Below are 12285 nucleotides of genomic sequence, written 5' to 3' on the forward strand. Positions count from 1 at the left end.
TCATAATAAGAGAAAAAAGTACTAAGGAAGCCAATGGATCCCAGAAACCAACATTTTCAAAGTATCTTCTTTAGTATTCAACAGAAAAATGATCTTGGACTGGTTATGAACAAGTGAAGAGTGAATAAATGATGGCAGAATTTTAATTTTTGGGTGAACTATCCCTTTAAGAACCTTTAAATACCGTACAGATCTCAAACGTTTGACAGAAAGAGTACTGTCAGGTTGTTCTGGGAGTCAGGAGAGGTGGATTTGTGATTTTTACTCACTTGACAGACAGTGAGAAGTCTCCAGGCGCGCTCTCGCTCTCTCTGATGAGAAAAGCTCCGTCATGCCTCTGTTTGTTCAGGATCTCCTCCGCTCGGGCTCTGGGGATTCTCCCGAAAAACCACCTGACAAAACAAACACACACAAACATCAGTTAAATCAGAACAGAGAGTCATGATATCAAGAAAACTGAGGAGCGATGCAGAGGACAGAGATGATTTTCACTGTTTTACATGCAATTGCGGATTAACAGAAAGAAGATCATTTGCAAATCATCAGAGCCGAGAGAAACAGCTCAGGAAAATTAGACGGCAGTTTCGTGCTTGATAGAAAGCCAAGAGAGCAATTAACACTGGCAGAAGATCAACAGCGAATGGAGAAACAAAGATGAGCTGCAGAGGAAAAAATCTGCTCAAAAAAACACAAAACATTTGATGAACAGCACACGAATGTTTCATTTCTGCATGTATCTGAAGCGCTGAACAAATGGCATGCAGATGTGATTTAAATGAGTAAAAGAAAAATAAATGCAGTGGTAGCCAGATTGAAACACACCTTTTACCCACAGCTCATAAATGGTCAACTACATGCGACAAACAAAAAATAATGTGTTTTTAAACTATATTTCTATTTATTATGACACCGTTATACAACTTTTCTTATCAGAGGGTAAAAAAGGCGGCTGAAATAAAAGAAATCCACTATTTGTCTTACTTTTATGGTATTTTGGAGCCATGTGCACCCACTGACAGGTAAAGGCTGCTCTTCTCTCTCTCTCTCTTAAGTTGATTTATTGGCATGACATTTAGCATTGCCAAAGCATTTTAGACATGTATAAAGTATGTAATATATTAACATCATTAAATTAATAAAATATACAGCAAATAAGAAATAACAAAGAAAAGGAATAAAAACAGATATTATTGCTAAAAAATTATAATAATTACTAGAACAAAAGGTGTAGATTATTAAAGTAAGGCAAATTAGTTGATTAGCCGTTTCTAATGGTGTACAAATATTTTGTGCACATTACCTTTTCAGCTGTGAAAAAGGTAATGCAAAAAAGCATACAAATGAAGGCAACTTAAGAAAGCGAAAGTAAAACCCGAATCCCAGACATATTAGGAGATTCAGAAACTACGGTCAGACACATTTTAGCTGATCTATGTGGGTCTTCAGAGCAGGTGACTCTCTGTGGGTGTGTTGACAGTTTTCACGCTCATTGAACCAGCAGTAGGAAACGTGCAGTGCGAGAGAAGATTTTCCACTGGTTAATTGATCACGAATGTTTGGCTTTCTTGGACGTATACAAAAAAAAAGTGTAAAAAGATGATAATAATAGTATTACTCATGTGTAGGCCCACACGGAATCTGCGCTCACAGAATTCCGCAGATGCAGATTTTCCGCAGATTTTTAGCACATCTCTAATTCTGTTTATTTACATGAGTAAATTTGTGTAAATCTATATTTATATAGTTTTTAAATTAAGTACAGTAATATTATTGACTATTATGATAATGTTCATCTGATTTATGTACAATGCAGTTTGTACAGTAATGTTTTCTGTCTTTCAGTAGATTTATTATATGAGTGACTTGCCTTGTTTACAAATAAAGTGAATCTAATTGAATTTGCATTTTAAACATTAAAAGTTAAAAAGATATTATTTTTTATTTCACATATTAAGGTTTTAGTTTTGATACTGCCAAAATCATTCCGCAGAAATCCGCAGATTTTTAGCAAAATTCTCAGCAGAAATAGCTAAAAACGTCCGCAGATTCCGTCTGGCCCTACTCATGTGTCACTACCAATATTATTGGGCAGCCCAGTAAAGTCTATGTGTGGGAAGCATTGTATATTGAAGTCACAATGATCAGCCCTCCTGTGATTTTTGTTTTCTTTTTCAAATATTTCCCAAATGATGATTAACAGAGCAAGGAATTTTTCACAGTATTTCCTACAATATTTTTTCTTCTGGAGGAAGTCTTACTTGTTTTATTAAGCTAGAATAAAAGCAGTTCTACTTTTTCTAAAACATGTTAACATGTCAATATTATTAGCCCTCTTATAAGCAGTATTTTTTTAAGTGTCTATTACCTTATGTTACGTTCCTATGTTTTGTGTTTATTTGTTTTCTGTTTACCTTTTTTTTTCTCTTTCCCACTGTGTATTCTATCCTGCCCAGGTGTGCGACCATTGGTCGATAAGGCCATCAATCATCATTATGATCACTCTGCACACCAATCGGGAGCTGGTCCACAGCATTTAAAGCGCATTCGCTCGTGCCGTTCAGGAGGAGCACCTGATTCAGCACTACACTCCTCACTTGTGTCAACCAGCCTTTTCATATTATTTTTGCTGTTGTTTAGGTTGTCTCTCGTTGAAGTGCTTTATTGTTAACTTTTTGCAGCTCAATTTATTGATTATTAGAAAGTCGAACAATCTTTATGAGAACTGGATTATCAAATAAGCTTTTGTTTTGCTAACTGCTACCAGTAGATATGTTTCCATCTAAAAGTGCTAATTTACTTTATGTGCAAAATTGCATCATCGCATAAAAGATGTGCGAATAAACCAGCGTTTCCATCCGACGAGTCAAATCAAACTAAATCGTCACTTCCTGATTAACTGGCGCCAAATATCAACTTAAAAACTGAATTTGCTGGGGTAGGGGAAGCTGCGTGAATCTTTTCTTCATTTAAAGAGCCCATATTATACATGAAATAGGGTCATATTTAGGTTGTAAGGGTCTCCAACAACAGTCTAATACGCATGCAAGGTCATAAAACACTTTGATGGTCTTATAATCTGCATTTATTTTTACCTAATTATCCCAACGACTCCCATATGAATCGTTCAGCGATTCATTTGTTCCCAACCCCCTCCTCAGCGCGAAGCTAATCTGCGCTGATTGGACCGATGACAGCCTGCTGCGATTGGTCGACAGTGACAGGCTTCAGCACGAGACAGAGTGAAATGCCCAGCTGGTAATCAACTATATAAAAGTAGTCACAGTGCACACGCGCTTCATAGTGTAAGGCTTTTTTCACACACACACACACACAACCCTCCTCAGAAGAACTGGGGAGATCGACGCGAGTCTCTCTCTCTCCCTCTCCCTCTCTCTCTCTCACACACACACACACAACGCTCCTCAGAAGAACTAGGGAAAGCGACGCGAGTCTCTCTCTCTCTCTCTCTCTCTCTCTCTCTCACACACACACACACACACACACACACAACGCTCCTCAGAAAAACTAGGGAAAGCGACGCGAGTCTCTCTCTCTCTCTCACACACACACACACACACACACACACAACGCTCCTCAGAAGAACTAGGGAAAGTGACACGAGTCTCCTGTCTCCTAGCTTACGATCGATCGCCATAGCAACGACAAACGGCAGTGGAACGCGAGCTCACAAAAGCCTTTAACGTTAAATCCGTAAACAAAGCGGCACACGTCGCGTTTTTAACGTGGCTTACATGTGATAAGAGAATATAAAGAGTAACCGCGTGTACTGTACCAGGTTAACAACTCATCTTTGGGTAGAGACTGTCAATATTATCCATCTGAGCACAGTTTGCGCGCGTAACTACTGGCGAGGCTTGTGTTTCGTGGCTGCGTCATCGCGAAACACCTAATGACTCGTTATCAAGACGACTCGTTTGAAGCACTATGAGTCGACTCTTTTATAGATGAATCAATAGTTTTAAACACTGTACACTTACAGATTTAAGCCTTAGCTGGATATTTCACTTCACTTAGAGCTGTGTTACACACTACATGGAAGGGCATTTTCAAAAAACCATAATATGGGCTCTTTAATAGACAGACATCCCAAGTCTCTCGGATGCCCGCAAACCAATGATAATCTGCCGAAAAACATGTCTCCCGCCCGGTCCTCAAATACGTTGCGTGCCCCTCTCCACCGCATCCCTCCTCGCTCTTCAGATACAACATGCAACCCCCCCTCACTATTCAGATAAGTCGCACAACTTGGTGTCTTGGCGTTTCCATCAACCATGTTTTTTATGCGCATATCCAAAATGGTGAATGGAAACGTAGCTAGTGTATACTTTATGAGAACTCTCTTTTTGTGTTAGTTTTGTGGAGTTGCCACACCAGTAATTATGTTCGGTATAGTTAAGTAATTTAGTTAAGCGTCATATATGCTGAAGATTACGGTTTTGTTTCTACATTTTTCCTTGGTTAGTTAGCATAGTGGTTTGTGGTTTAGTTAGATTGTTTTGTTATACTTATTCCTTTGTTTTGGCAACACTCTTGTTTGATTCGGGCATTTAAATTATATTCTTGTATTTATTGTTTAACATTGGTGTTAAATAAATTTTTATTTTTGTTTCACATATCCATTTGTTGGGTTTTCTCTTATTTATACCCAGCACCAGTAGAAACTCGCTTACGGTTACGCCTCATCCTATATAACAACTTAAACACATTACACCTTAACTTGCCTAAATAACCTAGTTAAGCCTTTAAATGGCACTTTAAGCTGGATACTAGTACTTTGAAAAGTATCTAGTAAAATATTATGTACTGTCATTACGGCAAAGATAAAATAAATCCGTTATTAGAAATGATTTATTAAAACTATAAGTTAAGGGACTTCAACTCGATGTAAAAACATAAAACTCTGCCTTATCTTCTAGAATTAAGTTGGTCTTTCGATTAGAAGCCAGTTTATAAAGCATCCAACTATCCATGTCCTTTCTGTAGGAACACAGTGTGAAACATCATTGAGATGTGTTTGTTTGTGTTGTAACGCAGGCAGGGTGACGTGAACTGGGTTAAGCAAACGTGACAAACCCAAGGCCTTCATTTACTGGAAAGACAGCAGATAAATCCAAAGTTCAGTTACTGGATAAATGATATCTCACCATCACTGGGTTTATAGATCTTACACTCAGTAGAAGCCATAAATAAACTGAAGTATATTAACAATAATAACAATAGACTAGTTCTATTGTCAACTGCATTTGAAATGAGATTTAAAAGCAAAATAAATACCAGTGATTTACAGCTTTTCCTTGTGTTTCATTAATGAGGTTCAGTGACAATCAATAACCATTAAGACTTGACAAACAAAAAATTCACAGTTTTAAATATATATATATATATATATATATATATATATACACATACACACACACACACACACATACTAAAAATACATAATTGGTTGAATTTCATTTATACAAGATTTGAATTTAAGACTAGTTTAACACCAGGTCAGCTTATGTTGTTTTTAATGTGGTTCAATTCCATGATTTACTAAACATTTAAGTCTTCATAATGAAAAAACAATGACTGTGGATTAAAAATATTAAAGATTATCAAAGAATAACATATGAAAATCCTATTGGTATTATTATTAATATTAATAATAATATACAAAAATAATAAAAATGATAACAATAGCAATACGTTTCAAATAATTTCAGGTTTGCTTATGCTTCATTAATGCAGTGAAAAAATGCTGGGTTCCACACAACCCCTTCATGTCATCCCTAACACAAATCAATTAAGTTAACTTAATGATTTTTACCATTTTAAGTTGATTAAACATAAAAACATTTAAGCTGTCCGCCTCAAAAAATAAATAAATAAATAAAAACTGAAGAATTGTGATGTTTCAGCTTATTTTAAGTAGATCAAGCAGCAAAAATTTATTTGTGATTGTTTTTTAATAATTACAATCACTCAATTAGTCTGCATTAAATTTAGCAAGTAAATAAATTAATAATACCACTTAAAAAATAAAAAAGCATGTATGGTAAATAACAAAAAATTATTTGGGGGAAGATTGTACACCACACTTCATTTTTTCCCCAACCCTCACACCATTCAAATCAAATTAAATGCGCAGTGGACATGTAGTATAATCAATGATAATGCTGATACTTTTTCCTCTATGGTCTTAGAGCAGGGGTGGGCAAACTCGGTCCTGGAGGGCCGGTGTCCTGCATAGTTTAGCTTCAACTCTAATCAAACACACCTGAACATGCTAATCAGTGTCTCCAAGATCACTAATTATCTATAAGCAGGTGTGTTTGATCAGAGTTGGAGCTAAACTGTGCAGGAGACCGACCTTCCAGGACCAAGTTTGCCCACTCCGGTCTTAAAGTCAGACAAATAAATAAATAAACACATTACATCATTCAAAATACAAGTTTTCTTCTCCCAGACGGCTTGTTATATAAGGCTAGTGTGTCTGTGCTTGATCTCTCCTGTCCGCCTTATGTGGACGACTCAAGCCACAGACACACAAACACACACAGCATGTGACCTGAAGTTTCATTAAAGCACTTGAGGGCAAATTCCACTTCAGTACATCCTTACGCCGTCTCTCTCTCTTTGCAATTACACACACGTGGATGGACATTTACATCCCCTGTCCAGATAAGAAACATCCACCTCCCTTTCCCATAAACCTGGACAATCTGCAGTGTTTCTCGCATATCAAACAAAATGAAACAGAGAAATTGTTTTCCTGTAATGCGAATAATCAATATTCAGTTATCTGTTCAAGACAGCGAAGGAAAAACTAGTATTATTAACATTAATATTAGTGTTATTAAACAGTACTAGTTATTTATTTATATTACATTAAATAAAAACTTTTGAAAGTGACATTGGAATGACGTAGACATTTACATAAGGATGTAAATATGTAACCGGGATAACGTATAAACCAAATGAACAACAGAAATAAATGGTGGGCTCTTTTAGCAAGAAACACCCCTAGCATCACCCTAGCACAAACCTATCAACCCTCCCATTTTTCCATGGATTCTGCGGTATTTTACAGTTCTATCATGCCACAAAAGATATTTTTTCGTATTTTTAATCTTTTAATGAAGGATGGCAATAAACATTAAAGAGCCGATCCTCCGTATGCGGGAACGATCCTTGCTCTTAGATGTAAATCGGCATGAAAACATTTTGAAATAGATATAAAAATGCCGTGATTCCCTTCCTTTTCATTACAGGCAGTGTTGCCCCTCCTATGCAATCCTCAAAACAATCAGTTCATGTAGCAGTGTATGCCTGTCAGCTGACACGCTCCTAGACCTGTCACGATATCTATTTTTAAAAATTGATTATTTTCTATTATTTTTTCTTTTTTATTTTATAAATTTTTTTGGTATGATATATAGCGCCAAAAACTATTGCAATAAATGATATTGTGATTTTAAGACCATTTTGACACTATAATAGCTTCATATTGCAAGTACACTATTAAGAACACATAATATATTATTCTTATTCTTATTCATATATATTATATATTATTATTCTTAAGAATATTTCAGTTATAGTGCTTTTAATAATTTAATAATTAGGCATTGGAATCAAAATGTGAAAATGTATATCCTAAACAAATAAATAATGACAATAATAAATGCTAGCAAAAAAGTGCAAGGTAAAAAGAACTAGAGAAAATAAGTTACAGATCTGTTTTCAGTCGTCTGGCACCCACAAAAAATATACTACAGTAGTTTATAGTAAATACTAGTGTTTCTTTTACCATACTGACACCTCCAATAGAGATTGAGAGGCTGTGTAGTCAGGTAAAATGTGGGTAGAATAGTGTTTTACGTATGGGCGATATATATTGCATCACTAAAATGATTGAGGACATGTCTACCTGTTGTGCGATAAGTCGATATATTGATTGTTGACAGGTATGCCCTAGCAACCATACAGTTTATTAGTCTTCCTATTACATTTGAATTATTTTTTCTAATATTTTCAAAATGCTGTTTAAGGAGTAAAATATTTTACAACAAAATTTTAATAACTTCATTATTTGCGTCTTTGTCATGATGATACTAATATTTTACTGGTTATTTTGCAAGACCCTATTATTCAGCTTAAAGTCAAGTTTAAACTTAACTTGGTTAACAGGGTATATAGAGGAATCAGAGTTCAATTCAATACTTATATTAAGACCACTTTTAAGACTCGTTTTCTGACACAAAATTTAAAGACTTAAAATACATTTTAAGACTTCATTACCTCATTGTTTTGATAATTTTAACTTACAATACGTTTACTAAATACTGACTGTAATTTAACCTGAATTCCCATATGAAAGGTTCCCAAGAAAGAGAAAAGCAAAATTAATAATTAGTCTAGTAAAAAAAACTATCAAAACTGTAGACACCTACTTAACACAACTCAACAAATTCATCTATAAAGACACTGATGCACCAGTCTTGTGCACCTTGTCCATATATTAGAATTTTATTGAACAGAATGAAAAAAAAATTATAAAATGAGTACTATGTGACAAAATTTTTATCTGCTCAATCAATTCAATTCAGTTCAAGTTTATTTGTATAGCACTTTTCACAATAACTATTGTTTCAAAGCAGCTTTACAAAATGTGTGCATTATTGCATTGCAATCAAATTCGGAAAAGTTAAGGTCGTTAGTTAGCATACTAATCATTTTAATAACTAATTAACTAGTCCTAAATTAACCAATTTAAATAAGTTTTAAACAGATTCATTAAAAAAGTGAAATTATGCCAGATAAAACAGCTGCACTAAACTAAAACAGTAGTCATACTGAATAAAAAGCTAATTCATGCTCTTCCAGCAGGTGGGGCCTATTAAACAGCAGGAATAATTGTGTTGCCTTGGTTACAAAGCAGCATGATGTCAAATCTAGCAGGATTTTGTGGATTTCATAAACTACACAGCATCCCAATATTCACAGATTAAATTCAGGCAAAGTTTAGCATACGACTATACATTGTAATCCAAAAGAATAAAAAATGTAATACATTGTAAAAATACCATTTAAGACCTTTAATGACTTTTTAAGGGCCTTAAATGTCGATAAATTGATTTATCGACTTTTTAAGACCCTGCAGACACCCTTAATTAGGTTAAGCAGGCAAGTCAATAAAAGCAAAAAAAAAAAATAAATAAATAAATAAATATAAATAATTATAAATAAATAAATATTATATATATATATATATATATATATATATATATATATATATATATATATATATATATATATATATATAAAAATATATATATATATATATATATTTCTATATAGTTGAAGTCAGAATTATTAGCCCCCCTTTGAATTTTTTTTTATTTCCCAAATGATGTTTAACAGAGCTAGGAAATATTCACAGTATGTCTGGTAATATTTTTTCTTCCGGAGAAAGCCTTTTTTGTTTAATTTTGGCTAGATAATAAAAGCAGTTTTTAAATTTTTTTAAACCATTTTAAGGTCAAAATTATTAGCCCCTTCAAACTAATTTTTTTTTCGATTGTATACAGAACAAACCATTGTTATACAATAACTTGCCTAATGACCCTAACCTGCCTGGTTAACCTAATTAAGCCTTTAAATGTCACTTTAAGCTGTATAGAAGAGTCTTGAAAAATATCTAGTAAAATATTATTTGCTGTCATCATGGCAAAAATAAATCAAGTGAGGGCGCTTGAGTGTTTATTTCAGCTCATGCTTGGTTGCTATCATAAAGAACATCTGTGGTACTGTTATGTCAAACTGATATCACAGATAATTTATGTGTGACTAAAGACGTCAACATAATGTAGCACAATAATAAATTCTGACTGACTTTTCCACTTCTCTGTTTGTTCATGTCTTTATGTTGTGACACTCAACTGGTGTGGTACGGTATATGCCCTGCTTCTCTTCAACTGTGATTGGACAGCTGGTAATTTCTAATACACTAGCATTCCAAGTTTGAAGAAAGAACTTATTTATTGTAATTACTAAGGAAATATAAATGATTAGCATATCTATTTGCACATGAGGCAAGGCAAGTTTTTTTATGCACAATGGCAGTTCAAAGTGCTTTACACAAACAAGAATAAAAAACAAGTATAAGAAATAAAAATAAAGAAAAATGCACAACATTGGAAAAAAATGAACATTGTAATATTTCTTTATTTGGCGATATAAATTGCGATATGAATACAATAACGATTACCTAATATCTCTATTTGGAAAGAATTCATAATGTTAGATGGATTGGGATGATTCTGCAGTGGCAATGCATCTCCATAAACTAAAAAAAAAAAACAATCTATAAACTATTTGGGGTCTTCTGACACATTTTCGTTGTGGTCTCTGCTATTTGCAGTGCATTTCTGTATTTGCATATGTTGTGAGTATTTTCAGGCATAATAATCTATAAATACAATAAAAAAGACACAATTAAAATAATAAATTTTATCATTTTCTGAGTCTAACAGTATTCAACTACAGTAACTGAATGATATAAATAAAAATCATTTAATAAAATTAATCATAGTTAAGGTGCCATTTCTTATAACTGAATGTTTTTAAAATCATTATACAATCACAGGCATCAAAAACACATACAAATAGTAAATTATAACAAACTCAACATTGCATATATCCCGTGATGTGACTATTGCGAATGATCACATTGCGATATCGATGCTGAAATGGTATATTGTGCAGCCCTAATAAAAACTATTTAAAAAACATTGTGTCAGAGATTAGATCAGAACTCTGAACACATTTACAGAAATCAGCTATTTTAAAACAGACATTTCTTGATTCATCAGTTTGTGAGTTTTGTTAATTTAATTTATAAATATAAAGATGTGGATCAAAAATTGCAATCCCAATTAAAATTAATTAAATGACATGCGCATCAAATAAAATTAGCAAAAGTGATTTCATATACTATTTAGAAAGCATATTAAAGTGTCTACGTTCATGTGAAAGTAAAAACATGAGCGAGAACCACAAGGTTTTACCCATTTACTGTGTCAGCAAGATCTTTTCGTTGATTTAAAATATCTCGCTGATAAATTTGTACATTTTTGATAAATTTGTAAAACCTAGTGGTTTGAAAGGCAGTATAAAGATTTAACTGATACACAGTGTGATCATGATCTTGTTTTTAATACACTCAGAAAATGACTTTTGCTGCCTGTCATTTAAAATGAATTGAAACGACACAATTCTTAAGTTGTTTTTGAGACAACCCAATTGTTTTATGTTGAATCCGCTGAAATTTGTTAAGTTAACTTAAACCAGGGGTCTCAAACTCACTCTTTCAGTGACTGACAAATCATAGGAGGGCCATTTTAACATTCAAGCACAACAAAAAAAAGTGGAAACCTGATGTAATTGATGCACTCAGACATCCTTCCCCAGAGTTTATGCAGTCAAAGCTCCTCTTTTTTGTTTCATATTGTACATATTGATGTGCAAGTTTAAATTGCTATGAAAATACTACAATTTAATCATAGGCATAATTATTATTATTCTGTCCCAATCAATTGTTGCTTAACCAATAGTTTAACTGCACAAAAATAGCAAAAAGCAGTTTGGGTAACTTAAGTGACTTTACTGGCAATTGTTTTTCTCAATATCTTTCTTTTTTTTTATAAAACTACAACAACGAGGGGGAAGTGTGTATATATATATATATATATATATATATATATATATATATATATATATATATATATATATATATATATATATATATATATATTTATATATATATATATATATATATATATATATATATATATATATATATATTTATATATATATAAATATATATATATATATATATATATATATATTTATATATATATATAAATATATATATATATATATATATATATATATATATATATATATATATATATATATATATATATATATATATATATATATATATATATTTATATATATATATATTTATTAAGGGTGTACCGATACGCGTATTCGTATTGAACCGTTTGGTACGAGACTTTCGGTTCGGTACGCATTGCAAACCGAACAATTCAGACTAATATCTAAAACGATAAAAGAGAAGAAGTACAAAATATAACGTTTTCAGTGCAACAATGCTTAACAAGGCATCCCAAATGACGTGACATGCTGCTTTCCCCGTCCACCTCCAAATACTACTCCAGTCAGGCACATGCTTCACTAGCTCGTAAAATGGCT

General features: G+C 33.0%; 1 protein-coding gene across 2 annotated transcripts in view; it reads right to left on the bottom strand.

The window, feature by feature from the left end:
* Positions 1 to 12285, bottom strand: part of grb2b (growth factor receptor-bound protein 2b) — a 58163-nt gene that overhangs the window by 5658 nt on the left and 40220 nt on the right. For both annotated transcript variants that reach the window (XM_056453472.1, XM_056453471.1), the window contains one exon: positions 270 to 392. In XM_056453472.1, the coding sequence (XP_056309447.1) occupies positions 270 to 392 (123 nt within the window). The remainder of the gene's footprint in view (positions 1 to 269; positions 393 to 12285) is intronic.

Source organism: Danio aesculapii, chromosome 3, assembly GCF_903798145.1.
Source record: "Danio aesculapii chromosome 3, fDanAes4.1, whole genome shotgun sequence".
Lineage (NCBI taxonomy): Eukaryota > Metazoa > Chordata > Actinopteri > Cypriniformes > Danionidae > Danio > Danio aesculapii.